General features: G+C 42.7%; 1 protein-coding gene across 7 annotated transcripts in view; it reads right to left on the bottom strand.

Moving 5' to 3' along the window:
* Positions 1–17,973, bottom strand: part of LOC118120692 (cAMP-specific 3',5'-cyclic phosphodiesterase 4D) — an 89,393-nt gene that overhangs the window by 17,987 nt on the left and 53,433 nt on the right. For 6 of the 7 annotated variants that reach the window (XM_035175870.2, XM_047342814.1, XM_035175867.2 and 3 more), the window contains one exon: positions 663–854. In XM_035175870.2, the coding sequence (XP_035031761.1) occupies positions 663–854 (192 nt within the window). Of the gene's footprint in view, positions 1–662; positions 855–14,861; positions 15,701–17,973 lie in introns of those variants that run through there. The other variant, XM_035175873.2, reaches the window with a different exon arrangement.

Genomic DNA, 17,973 nt, shown 5'->3' with positions numbered 1-17,973 from the left:
CGTCCCAGCTAATTTTGAATGCTACGTTGTTTACGCTGACAAAGCAGCTCTGCTACCAAAAGCCTCTTTAAAGCCAGATGTCATGAGAAAGTGTAAACATGACCAGGGGGGGTTTACATAAATACAAAGACAAAAAAAACGTACTTATGAGAATCGATTACATATAAAATCTATTGTAAACGAAAGATATTAAATTTCGAACTGGAAAAAAAAAGATTACGAATAATAATATAGTATAGTAATAATAATAATCGTGATAATATATATTTTCTACAGCAACTGTGACAATAGTTTAATAGTAATTTTGAATATTACAACAGACAGTTATAAATATATAGTATATAATATATAAAAATATAATTTTATTAGGAAAGCACTTTATTTGGAAAGTTACAAAGTGCTTTACCAGTTTAAAACAAGAAGTTAAAATACAGAGTTATAGAAACACATTCAATAATCAGGTTATCATCATCTGTTGTTAACAGTAAGTTTGTTTGTGTTTTGTGGTGAGAAGGAAACCAACACATTTACCTATAAATCCCATCCAGAAACCTCAGAGTATAAAATGCAGCATTTTACAAGTCGATGCTCCAGCCTGGTTGGTGTTGTTGTTATAAAATGTTGTTATGAAATGAAAAAGTCAGTGTCTCTGAAATACTCACAGGTCGCTGGCGGTGGATGAGTTGCGGGACATATTTTTGGGCGAAAGGTCGAAGTCGGAGTCGGAGCGGTAGAGGAAGGACTCGCGACGCTGACTGTGGGGGAAGTTGGCCTGAAGTACCAGACCAGAACTCGGGCTCGTCTGAGAGTCCAGAGGACTGCGACCCACCGAGAGGCCATTCTCCACGTCAAAACTACAGACAGAGAGAAGAAGACATACATAAATACTACTGTCACTGTTTCAGTCTATAAGATGGATAAAATAAGCCATATTTCACAAATTAAAAGGACAGCACGGGAAAAACAAGTAGTATTAGATACCTTTTCATTAATGACTTAGTTGAGGACACTAATCGCTAGTACAAATTTAAATGTATAAGTCTCTATGTCAACAGTCTGAATATCCCAAAGTACTTCAACAACAGTCTCAAGAAAACAAATATGATGAAGGGAAACATGAATGAAAGTATTCAAAGTAACATCAAGAATTATAAAAGGTAACTTCTATTTGGTAACAAGTTGGAAAGGTGTGATTCAAATGTTCCACTTTGAGCATCTCTTCGAACACATGAACCTTTTTAAACACATGAACTAATGATTACTCACTTTTCACAAACCTAACACCAACTATCTTTGGTATGACGGCAACACTGACCTCATGCATGTTACGTCAGTGGAGCTGCTTCCACCCCCCCACCCCCATCCCCACCCACCACTACATCACACAGTGAAAGGCTCCACTTGCTACTGAACAACTTCCCTCCATGTAAATCACAGGAAGCTTCAGCGTTTGAATCCAACGTCATGATCAAAATAAAAGCCCCTGCTTTTTTTTTTTTAAACCCTGCCTGGTCTCCAGCTGGATGCAGTCGAACAGTATCGCAGTCAGACTTGGCTCCGGTTTTATCCTGTTGAAATGCTTCCAGCCAGGATGAGGTCAGTCTGCAGCCTCTGAATTGCAGGGTTCAGCGTTGCCAACATTCATTCAACAAATTCCACTTTTTACCCCAAATTTCCTTTGAACCCAAGTGTTTTTTTTTTGCCATATGTCTTGACACCCTGAAAAAGCAAAAGAGCCAAAACAGAGAAAGATGAACTGGGCTTTGAGTTTGGGCCGAGCACACAGCTGAGCGTAGCGGAGAGTTAAAGCTCATCAATAAGAGAATCCAAAAGTACGATTTAAGACTTTATAAGACCTTCTCAGGATCATATATACTGAAATTTAAGATTTTAGTAGAGAATGACAGATACGAAGGAAAATCAAAGTCCCAGAAATGCTTTTACTTGCACCTGACTGAAGATGAGGTAAAGTAGTCTAGTAGAGAATAATCCTGGAAATGACACATTATCTGTCTGAGAGTCTGGCCAAAATATAATCTAGCTCATGAAACTGTACAACTAACCATCAGGAGTATTACCACAATATACCTGGAAACCAGTAACAGTTTATTCCCCTAAGACAAGACAGGACAAGACTTCTGCGTAAAAACACCAGCAAACCTGCACGTGACAACCATTCACCTCTTTGTTGCCCTTCTGCACCATTCCATTATACAGTAAGTGACTGTTCATGTGAATATCTATTTTTATCAATTAGGTCTATTGTCAGCCATGTCCCACCCCCCCACCCCCCTACTCTCCTCAATAACAACAGAAACCAGAGCAGCAGCGGAGCAAGGTTGTGCCCCTGTGTCTATTTTTAGCCCGGCCTGTCTCCGGCACTCCAGCAATAGCAGCGCCTGATAAATGAAAGATGGCTATTATGCAATCGATGCTGAATGAAACAGACCCAATTCACAGGAGCTGAGAAGGAGACAGAGGCGGGGAGGAGGAGGAGGAGGAGGAGGAGGAGGAGGAGGAGGAGAGGGTGATGAGGAAGGCTGTATCCAGCACCGTGATGTGCCTCTGCACCCTGCACCTGATTGGCGTGGCGGGGCAGCAGAGGGCGGGGCTGCGGCAGGGCTTACCTCAGCGATGACACCCCCACTCCTCATCACCACCACCACACCTCACCCAACCCCGTCCTCCCCCTCCCTCGGCCCAGTGTAGTCGGCGGCAGAGGCTCCATCAGAGGAGACCAGTGACGTCAGAAGCTAAAAATAGACCCTGAAGCCAGTTAAGGGGGGAACTAGGAGACTTATGACAGAGCTTACGCAGATGCCCCCATCCCTGGTGGGATGCAGATGATTTCTCCCCCTTCTCATGAATCTCACATATATGATGAATTTAAATAAATATATATATGGTAGGTTGAAGTACAGGGCGGCACGATTTTCCCTTTGTTCTTATGGCTCTATATTTCCGTGTTATCCTTTACTCTGGGCGAGCAGGTAGGGTGTTCAAGGACACTTCAACATGACCACGATGTAACGGTCAGGTGGTCTCCGCTGGAACTGAGTCGCAGCCTTAGAGCAAAACACATGTTGCGTATCACAGTGGGAGCAGCGGATATGATCTGGTTTAGATTTAACAGACCAGGAGTTTGTCAGGCAGTTTCTTGGTCAATTTTTATTCCCCTGGAAAAATGTAACCTCCCTTTTCTCAGTTGCCCTCAGATTTTCTTCCCACCATTGGGGAAATACTGTATAAAAAAAAAAGACCATAATGGGACACAGACTCGTGAGAACTGTGACATAAATGTTGATCTGTTCATCCGTTACCAGATTTAAATGAAAAACATATGAACATCTACAAAAATACGAACAGTCTTTATTTATATGTCAGCGTCACGTCACAGCTGGACAACACTGACTGGACGATACCGATATTCAATCAACTCGATACATCAGATTTGCACTGAAGTGAAGGTGAATGGATGAATAGAGAAAGAAGAGTGAGAGAATCGTAAAACATCAACATGAACTGCATCAGAGGCTACCATGCGGTCTTATTGTGGTTATTATAGTTTTTTACTGATTCACACCGTGTTACATTCACAAACTCAAATTCACCATTGAGCTTTTCAGCCGCTGTGATTCATTCAAGCTGCTCAGGCTTCAGACAGGAGGAGAGCTCCCACTACTGAGGAAGAGATGGTACTGCATCACCTGTCACTTAGTGTGTCTGTTCTGCAGCGTGGTAATTAAAGTAATGTGTGAATTTCATAACCAAGATGTCGTCTGAAAGTTTGTTTGTATGCTAATTATAATAATATAAATTCTGTTTAAATTACAATCCCCCCCCCCCTCATATTTCTGAGTCACCCTGTATGATTTATCCTTTCTGATTAGTTGCTTCTAATTTTTGTTTATGCCTTATTCGGGCTGTAAAGCACCTGATACGATGAATATGTGAAATAATCTGCAAACTAAACGTTTTCAAAGAAGCGTTTTTGGAAAAACTTCCAGCATTCTGTGGTTTATGTTTCCTTTCATTGCTGGTATATTGCAGGGATATTGTACTTCACAGTGGACGGGGGTTAGCAACACGGCTCCTTCAGGGGATATTAGGTTTCTGCTGCAGGAAGGAGCGAGAACTCATGCTGTAAAACACATGTGAAGGATATTTAAAAATGTCAGAGGAGATTAAGATGATAAGTACAACATTTCACCGTCCACATTTACACCTCCTGAGGCTGTAGCACATATACGTCTGCTGTCTGTGGAAGCGACACAAGACGAGGAATTCCCAGATTGAAGATCAAATTTTCATGGAAAACTCGAAATACGTCTGAGTATTTTCAGGTTTTCTGTGTTTAACCTCATCAGGTTAGAAAATTCCTATGAAACATTAAGAGACATTAAAAACTGCAGGAGATCGGACTTTTACAACTAATCTACAACATCAAATACTACACGATTCTTTCTGTAAGTAATACAAACAGTATCCGGCCTCTAGACCTGGCTCTCCATGTTCCTCCACTGCATTGGTAAGACAGGCGTTCTGCCTTCAGACAGACAGGCTGACATCTTGTTCAGTTGCAGCGTACATAACAAGTCGACCTTGGTCCGTCTCCCGCCTGCAGCATTGTTCTCCGCTTCTCTGACGTAAATGACGGCTCCCTTTTCTCTCTTTAACCGCTTTACTAAACTTTTCTCACACACACATCCCTTAACACCCACGTCCCAACCTCCAGCTTTTGTTCGCAGGATGTTTGGTTTGCGCCTCGAAAACCAAACTGAGGAGGAGGAGGAATCCTTTTCCTCTTGAGTCCAAAAAAAAAGCTAAGAGCGATTTCAAAGTGGTGATTAGCAAAGTGTCCATTTCATCATCGCTCAGGATCAGTGTTTGTGGATCTCAATTTGCAGGAAGATCGGTGAACTGGTTTTTACAGTTTACGGAGAATTAGACGATTACTTGATCAGTAAACTGATAGAAAATCAATAGTCAACATTAATAACCATATATTTTTCAAGCAAAAGGCTAAAAGATCCTTCAAAGTAAATTTGATATCTAATCAAGTCGGTCAGTAAAAATAAGCAAATGTATCACAATCACTGCTGACGTGATTGTTTTCACCAGCATTTGAATACTTATCTGTTTTTATCAGACTCTTCACGTCATGTTAAAATGCTACTAAGAGATGAACAGACACAGCATCGAAGGTTTTCAGCTACAGAAACTGTGTTACAGCGCAAATGCTCTTCATTGAAGTAAGAACAATATGTACAGGACCTCATATCATCGTTTTAAAGCCATTTCTGCACAAGTAGTAAAAAGCCTCGGACTGGGAAATGCCAATACGACCATTTCCCAGTTGCTGTTCGTGGGTGCATGTTTGCGATGTGCTCATGGGAACCAGGGCCGAGGGATTTGAGGATTTTTTTTGTTACGTATGTGAGAGTGATACAGAAAACAATCATCAAGGCCAGATGTTATTTGATGGGGGATGACACAGGCCCGGGGGTCAGAGGTCAACCCACACACATATACACGCATGCTCCCTCCTGTTTTCTTTCCTCGTAGCGTGGGAATTAGCCGAGGGGCCTCAAACATCACACCAGGAAGGAGGCGAGAGGTGAGGAGGAGAGGACAAAACAGGCCAGGGGACGCTTTGCGAAAATGTGTGTGTGTGTGTGTGTTTGACTGAGAGACTTCAGGGAGTAAAGAGAGTTTGTTTGTTTTACACCTCAACTCTATTGTACATTTGATCTGAAAGCTCCAGAAAAACACCCCCACTCCCTTTCCTTTCACTGTGTGTGACTGTGTGTGTGTGTGTGTCTTTCTATGGTTGCATGTATGCATGTACTTGGACTGTGGTTAAAAGGCCACGCATGCACAACGACAACATGCAAACCACAGATAATGGCCCCAGCCACCCGATGGGTTTGCACCCTCAACTCTTTTGCTTTGAGATGACGACGCAAAACAAGTGCATCACCAAGCAGCTCCAAGACGCACCATTCTTTAGATAATGTTACTGACGATCCATTACAGATGAGAGTTCCCAAGAGAAATGTGCACCAGGGTCACGACAAGATAAAAGCTGATTGTTTGTCATGAAAACCACAAAGAGTCTCCGTCCCAACACAACAAGGAAATATGTTTCATTTGCACTAAATTACCGACTTCACTTGCATCGGTAAAAGTTTTCTCCCCCTCACTTCCTTCACAGAACTCATTGCAGAATCATGTGGGAGATACATTTCATCTAATATCTCTGTCGGGTAAATTGGCGCATCACTCTTGAAGCAGCACTAGTTAATTTGCAGTTTTATGTCACTGTACAAAACGGAAACAAGTCGGACATTTCTAAATGTGCAAACATTGTTAAAAATCCCTTTACACATTGTTTGCATTTGATCGAATCACTGACGTGTATCACCTAAACAGAAAACCATTTCCACACTATACAGCAGAAACCCCGAAGGCCACGCCTCCATGGAGACACAGTTGCTCTTTCCATTCACCTGACCTGCAGCCACTGAGGATCTCTGTCCAAACAGCAAACGCTCCACGTCCAACATCAACATCTGATCTCAGAGCAGCTCATGTCTCTCTAAATATAACCAAGGGGAGGAGAAGGTTGCAACGAGTCGAACCAGCTGCCGTGTTTATTATTTTTCGGTGTGACCTTTGACCTACAGGCACAGGAAGAGACTCTGGCCTTTGAAAGCAGCAGGTCTCCGCGCTGACTGCTGACAGTAGAGAGAAAAGAAAAGAAAGAGAAGTACAAGAACTGCAGATGTGCAACTCTGATGATCGATATTATAATATTTTGGTCATTGGTGTGTTGTTTGATCAGGAGCCCAAAATTAAGTATTTCATTCAAAACCTATTGCTTAACGATATACTATGTTTTTACACATTATTATATTTTTATGTTGCCATAGTTTTGGGTTGATGCCTGTGGTTTTTCAGTAGTTTGGTATTTATGGAAAGATTTTGTCTCAACAATAGTGTCACAATATAGTGGCAACCTTGTGCATTGTAGTATTTGAAACTATGTATTTTCATTGTTCTTCTGCTGCATGATTACCTCCAACTATAGGAGGTTATAGTTTCACTCATACCTTTGTGCAAAATACAGTAATGGACCTTTACAGATACCTGGGATCAAAATGAAGGGTGAGTTCTACAATGGGTGTGATCTGACCCATGAGTACTAGAGGTACTCGTATAATAATGTACTCATGGGTCAGAGCATCAGCGTGTTGATGGACGTTACTGCCGGTGTGGTCTCTACTTAGAAAATGATCTTTCTCTTGTCTTGTGAGTTTGGATATTGTCCAGAACTGGCAGTGAATCATTGTCTGGTGACAGATATTTTGGCAGGACAGTCGTCTCTGGTGTTTGAACCGTGGAGCTACAGTTAAAGAAAGGCCGGCCTCTGCAACACAACAGCGGCTTTTATAGCCGACTGGCCCTTTAAATATGAATGTGACCGGAGCAGTGGTGAAGTGGTTAAATTTGTTGGAGTCCAGGGCGGCTCAGAGGTTGATTCCCTCTCTGGACGGGTATTGATCGCGGAGTCTATAAGCAGTGATTAGCTCTCTCCGACCAGCCGGGGAAGAAATCCATACTGTGGCTGATCGGCATTAACATCATTAAAAGCTGTTTAGAGGGGGTAACACACCGGGGCAGAACCACCAGAACCACACACACACATACACACACACACACACACACACACACACACACACACACGTTTGTACTTCTATCTTAGTAAGGACACTCGTTGACATAATGCATCCCCTAGCCCCTTACCCTAACCTCAACCAGTCTTAACCCTTAAACAGCCCATTGAAGAAGTGAAGACCGGTCAAAACGTCCTCGCTTTCCATAAATGTCCTCACTTTCCAAAAATGTGTGTATGCTTTAACTGGTCCTCAAGTGTATGCTTTAACTGGTGTATGCTTTAACTGGTCCTCACAAAGGTATTAGTACAAGTACACACACACCGGCAATGTATGATTACAGCCTCAGCGGTAGAGATCTAGATTTGGCTCCAGCATCGACCTGAAAATCGAACAAACCTACATCACACTGATGGACAGGCTGGTTCAGGACACACACACACACACACACACACACCACACACACAAACACACCGTCTTTGCCCAGCAACAAGCCGTGCCGAGTGTTCCTCTAATCATGTTCATATGGCACTAATTGGCGCCTTTCGGTATACAGTGATTGAGTCCAGTGGCGAGGCAAGAGTGTGCCACTTCCTCCTTTAATTAGGAGAGGGCAACCCGGGAGCGGCCAATCACATCAGCCATCAGCGGGACACGACAAGACAAGACAAGACAACAGGGATGAGTGTTTTCATTGAGTCTTTCTCTGCCTGTTTTCACTGACGTCATGTTAAGCCCTGGATGCTTCTCATCATGAACAATAGTAAGTAATATTACAAGTTACTGTGGTTTAGTTGAGTTAGTTAGTTAAAGCTACTTTTTATAAACTATCTCTCCTAAGGCCCAACATTCCCTTTAAATTCATTCAAGCTGCACCAAATCCCCAACAATCATAAATATCAGTCCCCTGAATGTGCCTGGTTTTTTCTTCAAGGTCCATGGAACTATTTTGGGGGAAAACTGTGAAAAATGTCAAAAAACATTATATCTCACAATTTTTTAAGAAAGTTTAAAATAAAATCTGGAACCAACCCCAGATCCAGATCCACACCAAACTTTAACAAGTTCCTCCCTGAGCCACACCTCATCCTTCCACCAGTTCTGTTTCCAGTTTCACACAGTGATGCACACAAATACATTTGCACAAATGGGAAAAAAACAAGTGCTTGTGTTGGATCAGTACCCTGAGCCTGAGGTGAGATGTCTGAGTATGTAGCAGAGGAGAAAAGCTGGATCAGTTTACAAATATAATTTTGTATGCAAACATATTGTTTAAGCATGAATAAAACCATTATAATAGACATAGTTTTATGAGTAGAACAAACTAGACAATATCAGGTATCCTGGGTAATCAGAGATAAGAACTGCAAATACTTGAAATTGTTTTGTTTATTCTATTAAAACTTAGTTTAACATGAACCTGAGTCAGAGTTTTTATCTACATCAATATTGTATATATTTGTATATGTATATATATATTTATATAGTCAATGATGTCTCTGCATAAACTAACAGTATCTTTGAGGCTCTGACGCACAGACACACCATCCTGTCATGTCTCTGGAATCTCTAAAACAAACCGAAGTGGTTGAAAGTCCTCTCCAGCTCCCAGCGTTCCCCTACCTGGCATCCCGCTGCGTGGGCGGAGCCCTGAAGTCTACGTAGGTGAACACCTGTGACCGACTGTGCACGTCCAGGCTGCATGGAGACGCCTTGTGTCTTCACTCGCTCAGATAAGTCCGTCAACCGTGCTATTGTCTAATCCTGCAGGAAAACACCGTCAACCGTGCTATTGTCTAATCCTGCAGGAAAACACCGGCACAGAGCTGCTTTGTTGAGAGTTCATCTGTCGCTGAGCTGAACATCATTCCTGGATTCACATAGATGTCAGGATAACATTCAGTCCCCTATTCTAGCAGGGATATTCAACACAGCTACACACACAGTCCCACAAACACAGTCCCACTTGTCTGCTGACGTCAGTTGTGGTTTTATGGCTGTCACCGAAATGCTGATCGACCAGCGCGCAGGCCTGCAATTACTCCCGGCCCAACACTCCCGCTCTTGCTGCAGCTCTTGCTTTTCCACAAAATAAGAGACTAGAATGCAAAGGATGCTATAAAACACGCTAAAAAGATACGAGCCCAAAACCAGCTGGCTCGGCTTGCGGACACAGTGGGATTTCTTTTGAGACGTGTTTGTTGTAGGAACAGAGCAAAGCGGCTCCAGAGACTCGGAGCGGAGGCGTCCTGCGGTCCGGTGGGTTAAGGCGTTAACTGTGATTTGGCAGCGATTTGGGATCGAGTCCAGCGAACAGCCACTATCACGTCAATATCTTGTTTTGGTCCTCAACTAGATTCAAAAAGCTCTTTCTCATGAAAGTCCAGATCTGTTGAGAATCACTTAATGATGCTTACTGGCTCAATTAGAAAAGCTGGGTGTGTCAGATGTTGCAAAGCATCCTGAATGGGCAGAGAAGGGAGGAAAACTAGTCCGATCTAAGACGTTACATGCAACAGCTGTGGGGAACATTACATCTGTGACCCTGGACAAGAGACTGGACGAGCACTGGAAACATCATCATCATGTCTGGGAACAAACCGATCCCAGCGTCGCCTCGCCTGGGAGCGGTGAAAGTCATCGACACGGAAAAGAAAGAGTGGGAATGTTCACATCTGACTCCAGAGACGATCTGTTAACAGAGACAGGGATTACGATCCCCCAGCCAATTCCCTATACTGTATATATACGATCACCTGTTATCACATGACCACAGTTCTGATTCGTTCATAAAATGGCAACTAAAGAATCACCTGTGAGATGTGGTTGAAGGTTATGAATATACATTTTCTGAATATGTACTAATTAAATTGGTCGATAAATATCATTCCTGGTAGATATTTGACTTTTGGAGACAAGTTAATATTCTATCAATCAAATAGTCGGTTAATTCAGTTATTTTTGCAGCTCCAATTGATTTATCATTTATCAAACATTGGGATAATTCAACAGATGTTATATACATAGGGCATCTGCTGCAGCGCCACACTTATGACCTCATACTACTGTGCCTAACAGGATCAAACAGATTTTTTATTCAACGGTGTGGAAATAAAGAAAGAAAAGACCAATGTGGAATAAAAAGAGATAAAGAAAAGATATTCCCTGCCATCACACTCAATCAGAGAATCTTGTAGCATGAGAAGTTCAGTCAGAAATTCTCCATTTCTACTCCCCTCCATCGCTCAGCCTCTTCACTACATGAGGAAAAGAACCCGCTTTATTGAATTAACCGTTTCTATGGCACTGCTCTTCACACTGGTCCCTGCACTGAATCAATGAAGTTGCACAACCACACTGATCGAAACCCAACAGGTACAAATGACTGAGATAAAGCTCTGTGTAAAGCAGAGAGAGAGAGAAAAAACTCCATCGGCTCCATCAGTACGAGTGAGTAAAATCCCACCAGCAGTGAGGGCCACACTCAGATCCTCGTAGCACTCACTTCACGGTGAACACGACTTCAGTGTCGCAGCTAACATGACCCTTCATTTACACTGTGTGGCAACATGCTGGCGGCCTGCAGTGACCTTTGACCTTGTGTGGAGTGAGCTGTGCGTCATGTCGCGGTGTGTTGACATGGGCTGAGGCCCGTCGGGGCTGGCCGACGTGCTCTGACACCGCCAAAGGTCAGGTGTGGTTTCTGAGCCGTCGAGAGGGACGGGCTGCGTGCGAGAGGACACCTGCGTGAGAACTCTGCTGATCTGTGGCTCAGACTTCAGCTAAACTCCGCTACTGGTCTGAAGTGATGGAGGTTTGTTTCTGAGCAGAGCCACAGAAAAAACAGACAGCGAATGTTGACTAAACACTCTTTTCTTATTTACTTCATTCGCTCGCCATGTTTTGATTAAAGTAATATTTCGTTTAAAAGAAAGAAATTTATCCCACAGTTTTATTTCTTTTATAGTCGCTGAGAGTCCTTTTAAACCAGTCATGGAAAGTTTTAATGAGCTGCGAGCCCCCGTTTTGGCGTTTTTGTGGTTTCAGGCCGTAAGAGTGTTTGTGTCCTGACGAGAGAGTTTTTCTTCAAAATCTAAACCAATGAGCACAAAGCAGCAGACAGAGAACGAGCCGCTTAAGAGCAACAGCAACTGACCCTAGTTCTCACGTACAGCTGAAACTATTTATTTTAACATGACCATGTTTTCTTCACAGTTAAAAACCTATTGGTGAAGAAACATTAATAGACTTCTATTATGAAGCAGCTGTGTGTTGATGGTTGTGTTTAGGTTAGTTCAATTTTAAGTTTTCACCAGAAGTGAATTTCGCTGCAGCTTTGACAGTGGATCAGATCAAAAGCAGAAAAACTCAGCCTGGAGTTAATACAAAGAGAAAACGTGTATCAGGTATCATATTCTCTTTCAGGGACTTTTCAACAAAAACACTTTAAACACATTTTTTTCTGGATCACTCAAATCCTGGAAAATCCAGGAAAAAATTTGACAAGATATATACGAAAAGACAAATTTGAGACACATTTGACCAAAAATGTCAAATGCGTATAATATGTTATGTCATCCACAGCTTTAAGACAAAGAAATCAGAAAGCCAACCATATTCTAAGTGTGTTGTTTCAAAAGCAGCAAATAGCACAAGGCTGCCGATACGCTAGACATTTCAACAAGACTGTCACTGACTCAACTCAAATAATCAACTATAAATAACCAACTAACTATAAATAAATGACTGGATAATTAATTGACTATTCATTGCAGCTCTTGTTCCATCTTTTCAACTGCGGGGATTTGCTCCTTTTCACAGTTTGATATCATCAGAAACTAAATGTCTTTGGAGCTTTGGCCAGTTAAAGTTAAAGTTGTCTCATGAACTATATCTTGTCATGGCACAACCCTACTGACAGAACAGACGGGTGCAGGGGTCCCCGATATGACAACTCCTGCCTCGCTGCAAACCTAAAAGCAGGAGCTAAATATCTGCACAGATGCGCACGAGAGGCTGTTAGAGCCAAAACTAACTGTAAAACCTTGAAACTTTATGAGGAGAATCGATGACGATGGGAGCGGTACCATATTTCCATCCAGGATTTAATGGGAGCTGCACAGTTAGTGGGGTTAAAGGGATTTGGACGATTACAGTGTGCACTCTTCTTTTTTCTCCGCTGCTTTTTGGGGACGGCGTTATTACACACATGTGGTTGAGACATCGGGCCTATAAATACGACCGACTCTGCGTTCATTAAGCAATCTCCCTTTGAAGGCTCTTTATTGGTGGTTTGACATTACAGAGACACTTTGATCTCCCCCGCCCCCTCCCGGTGAGGCTGACGTCTCCGTGACTCTCTGAAAGGCCTCAAGAATTACTCATTCGTAGTCGTCTGTGACTCCAAGGGCAGCGGTAAACGTTGAGGTGCACTCATCTGCTAAGAATGATTTGTGTGTGCGTGTGTGAGTGTGTGTTTGTGTGTGTGTGTGCTGTATCAGTTCCAGGTTGTTCTAACATTTATAAGAAAAATAATAATGATATATATATTTTTTATATTTTGATTACAAAACAGAGCCGATGTTTTCCCCATTTCGAAAAATAATATTTCTACTTTTACAACTTTAATTTAACAATTATCCTCTTTTTCTGGTGTCACACAAAATGTCTCCAGCCCTGACCCTCAGCGTCTGCTCTGTGTAAGAAGTGGCGGATCATCCCGTCTCCTGTTATTCTATCACAGGAGTCCTCACTTGGCACTGAGGCGCAACACAATCAGCTCAAGATTAAAAAAGGAGATTAGATTGTTAATGCCACAAAGAACTAGCAGCAATCCATTCAAAAAAGATTTGAGTGTGAAGTGTGAACGTCAGTGGAGAAAACCTCGATATAAACCTGATAAATTTAGTCTGGTGTGTGAGTATTCTCAGTAAAGAAAATATTCATTCTTTTATTGTTTTTTAATGTTAATTTAATGGATTTAATGTTGTTCTTTCACCTGTTTTGATTTCTTGCATTGCAGAGTAGGATTTGGCTTTTGTATGGTTTGCTCTTACATCTTATTTTGTGAAGGACCTTGTAACTTTGAACGCTCTTGAAAGGGGCTATAGAAATAGAGTTTATTATTATTTATTATAGTATTAGGAGAATAAATACAGTATTTGAATGTATTTTCCTACAAATTGTACTATACTTTATGGTATAAAAACACAATAAAACACACACATCTTAACCATGAACTAATTCATGTCGAACTCCATAATCTTAACAATGGGGACCCCCTGAAGAGGAGTACTGGTCCTGACAGGTCAGTGTTTATGCTGGAAAAGGTCCTCAAGAGGTCACCAAATCGGGTGTACGCACACACACACACACACACACACACACACACACACACACACACACACACACACACACACACACACACACACACACACACACACACACACACACCTTCAGATCTTCCTCTAGAACCACATCAGTTTGTCTGAATCACCATTAAACTAATAAAACAGCACTTAGACACTAAACTGAGTCATTACTCCAGTCTGAGCTCAGCTCGTCTGTCTGCCAGCAGCAGCTCTGGGCAGGAACCTGGCACATAGACGACACTGACTGTGGACACCAGGTTGACACCCTGGATTACAATGATTCAACCCTGATAAGATTCAATCTGTAAAACTCGAAAGTTACAGTCTTGGATTCTCGACCATATTTCACCTGCTGTGTGTGTAAAGTGAAAAGTGTCTTAAAGTTCTTCTCTGACCTCACAACCAGATTCAGGAGTTTAAAATTGTCTGATGAAATATTACTACCATAATATCAAATAAGCTCCATGTAAACTCACTACTGAGTAGTACAGGCACATGACTGCAGGTTATGATATTAGAGGAGATTAAATGAAATATCATGAAATGTACTGTGAGTTCACGAGGAAATAGACACAAGGTCACTATGAAACTCATAAGGAACATCACGGTTTACACAAAGGGCAGTTGAATGTCAGACACTTGGGTTTTAATTAACAATATGGTAAAGAAAGTATTAATTGTAAGACTTATTATTTTAATAAGTGTTTGTTAGAGAAGAGTTTATGAAACTTTGTTGTAAAAACTAGGACAGACACAGGAGAGTGTTTCGAATTGTGCAACAGCAACATCTGGATTGAAAGCACATCTGGCCTACCGCCTGCGTTTCTGCACGATGTCGATGGGCCGGTTGACGGCGCACGGTGACCCGCAGATACTCCCGTTCCGCACCGTGAAGAAGCGATCCTGGACCGAGGGGGGCGGATACACACAGTTCGTCGGTAAACTCATGTCTGTGGTTGTTTGTTGTTTTCTCGTTTCCCTTCTTTCTTTAAAAAAAAAAAAAAAAAATCTTCACTAATCCTCCTCTTCCTCCGTGCGCTCCTCCGCTCCTCGGGTCCGGTGCGCGCGCTCCTCTCCCTCCACGCCGCTCCGGGTTTCCATCGACGCGCGGACCGACGGAGGAGAGCCCTCCTCGGTGAGCTTCAGCCGCATGACCCGGGACCAGAGGGGGAGGGATCCGGGCACAGCGGGGTTCGGACACTTGTTTCCCTCTGGGTTCCGTGCGCGTTGGTTTTGGAGAAGCTGAAGTTCCGCGGGACGGTTTGGTTCAAATCCACGTTGAGGAGCCGGGAGCTGAACTGTCCCTCTGCTGTGGAGACACACTCCTCCCTCCTCACCCTCCTCACTCCTCCTCACCCTGCTCACTCCTTCTCTCTGGCTGTCCCCTCCTTCCAGCACATGGATTTCTGGGTCTTTAAAGCAGACATGCACCACGTGTGTGCGTGCGTGTGTGTGTGTGTGTGCGCGCGCATGTCTATCTATAGTTATGGGGGCTTCTTGGTTTATTACCATCTTTATGAGGACACTTTGGCTGGTCCTCACAATTCAAAGTGCCGTTCCAGGGTTAAGACTTGGTTTTAGGGTCAGGGTCCGGGCACGGTTAGGGCACGGTTACGGTAAGGTCAGGGTACGGTTAGGGTACGGTTAGGGTAAGGGACTGGGGAATGCATTATGCCAATGAGTGTCCTCACAACTATGGAGTGCATGTATGTGTGGTCCAGGTATTACTACTGTTGTGGGGACCGAAATCTGTTTACACGGTCTCATTTGAATTTTAAGGTGAAGACACATTTTAAGGTTAAAGCTAAGATTAAGGTTTAGGCTAAGGTTTGGTTTAGGTGTGGTTGGGGTTAGAGTACATCTCCAGGAAATCAACATAAGTCAATGCAATGTCTTCTGAAGTAATGGAGACACAGCTGTGTGTGTGTGTTTGTGACATATGGTGGGCTAAGGGCCGTGGTAGATGCATGACATGTGCATACTGCATACAGAGAGTTTGTGCCATGTGCATGTACGTGAACAAATTGTAGTAAGGTCAGGGTTAACATAAGGGTACAGTGAATGGAAATTAATGCAAAGTCCTAACAAGGATATATGTGCATGTCTGTGTGTGTGTGTATGTATGAACATAAATGTGTGTGTGTACACTGGTACTTATATCTCTGTGAGTACCACTTACTTTTAGGGTTATGAATTTAGTTGTGATGGTTAAAGTTAGGGTAAGATAGAAGGGCAAGATTTTGTGTGTGTGTGTGTGTGTGTGTGTGTGTGTGTGTGCATGTGCTTGCACCGATGCATATGCACAGTACAGCGTGTTGGACATACAGTATGTGCAGTGTGTAAGAGAGAGACCAGCTCATGGACAGAGAAACTCCCTGAGGCAGCGCTGAGAATATTTAAACTGTTCACATGCTCAGCAGACACACACACACACATACACACACACACATACACCATACAAAATTAATTTATATGAATTAACTTTACAACAAAGAAACTTTTTCAAAACTCAAACATCACAGTCTCATACCTTCAGGAGTGTTTTACATGAACTAATTGTGGCTCAGGAGGTAGCGGGTCGTCCACTAACCAGTATGTCGGTGGTTTAATCCCTGGTTTCTCCAGTTTGCATTCCAAAGTGTCCTTGATCAAGATACTGAGCACCTAATTGCTCCTGACAGCTGTACTGATGGTGTATGACTGGTGTGTGATAGAAAAGGTGCATGCATTTAGTTGTACCGTTTCACTTTATTTTCTTATTTATGTCTTTTGCTTTTAGCAGAAATTTGTTTACTTTTTTCCTCAAAGATCTATTAATTTTGTCCATTTAATCTGTATGGATATATCCATATTACAAACTATTTTCATCTGTGTAAATCCAAAGAATCTAAGGCCGAGAACTTTTTTAAACTGCTGAGTATGCATGTTATATTCACCTATATCCAGTCCGAGTTCAAACCTGCATCAACTCCTGCAGCGGAGGAGCATCCGTCTCTCGATGGACTTATTGGACCCGATGATCTCACCAACTGAGCGGCCTGCTGCTGTCGACATCACAGACAAATATTTGTCTTCTGAGACACAGGGCAGGCGGACGAGTCAGACGTGTTGGCAGGCACAGGGAAGTGGAGGCGGAGAGCGGGGGGCTTTAAAATGTCAGACGTTTAAAAACTGAGTTGGCTAAAAACCAAGCATGAGTGGAGACATGATGAGATGATGAAGGTGGAGTTAGATGTTTGAGCCTGGTCCTCAGCTGGTCTTCAACCTGCTGCCCCTACGTCCTGATTTACCCTCAGAAAACATGTGTATATTTATGTATATATTTTTAGAATTTATTGATTTTTATTTGAATAAATTTACGTTTAAGCATTAAGCCTTTACCCCCAATAACAACTGTAACCTGTTACTAGCTGATTTTTACACCAACTGGGCAACATCAGTTAGTATGAGCTGTGGACTCCTATTATTCACTCAGTACAGTGAAAGGGACTCAGTGCTCGGACCTACACTTAAGTCTCAGGTGTTCAGAAATATATAAAGATTGAAGGCTGAAAGATTCTTCTACATTTGAGGAGAAAAGAAGCTACTTTCTGTCTCTAGTAGAATCAGCCATTCATTATCCTGAGCCGCTCTGTATTCTGTGTGACAGACTCCTGTCTGGCCTGCAGTGACACTGGGTCAGACTCGAACCATGTTTTCCATGTTCACCACAACAGTCCTGTATAATGTCCTTCATTCTGAGACACTTCAACAGCTTAACTTGCCACCAACCCAAAGGTGTCAAAGCACAGTTTTGTGGCCAAGTGCTTGAACTGCTGTAATCAAACACCAACCAAGAATGCACTTGACTCGCTTTCCTAGAATGCAGACACAGCTCTCAATGTCGCCAGCACCATATTTTCCCACAGAGGCCCAACGAGACACGT

The sequence above is a fragment of the Hippoglossus stenolepis genome, chromosome 14 (genome assembly GCF_022539355.2).
Source record: "Hippoglossus stenolepis isolate QCI-W04-F060 chromosome 14, HSTE1.2, whole genome shotgun sequence".
Taxonomy (NCBI): domain Eukaryota; kingdom Metazoa; phylum Chordata; class Actinopteri; order Pleuronectiformes; family Pleuronectidae; genus Hippoglossus; species Hippoglossus stenolepis.
Note: the sequence above shows the minus strand (reverse complement) of the source record. Positions and strands in the feature narration are given on the sequence as shown.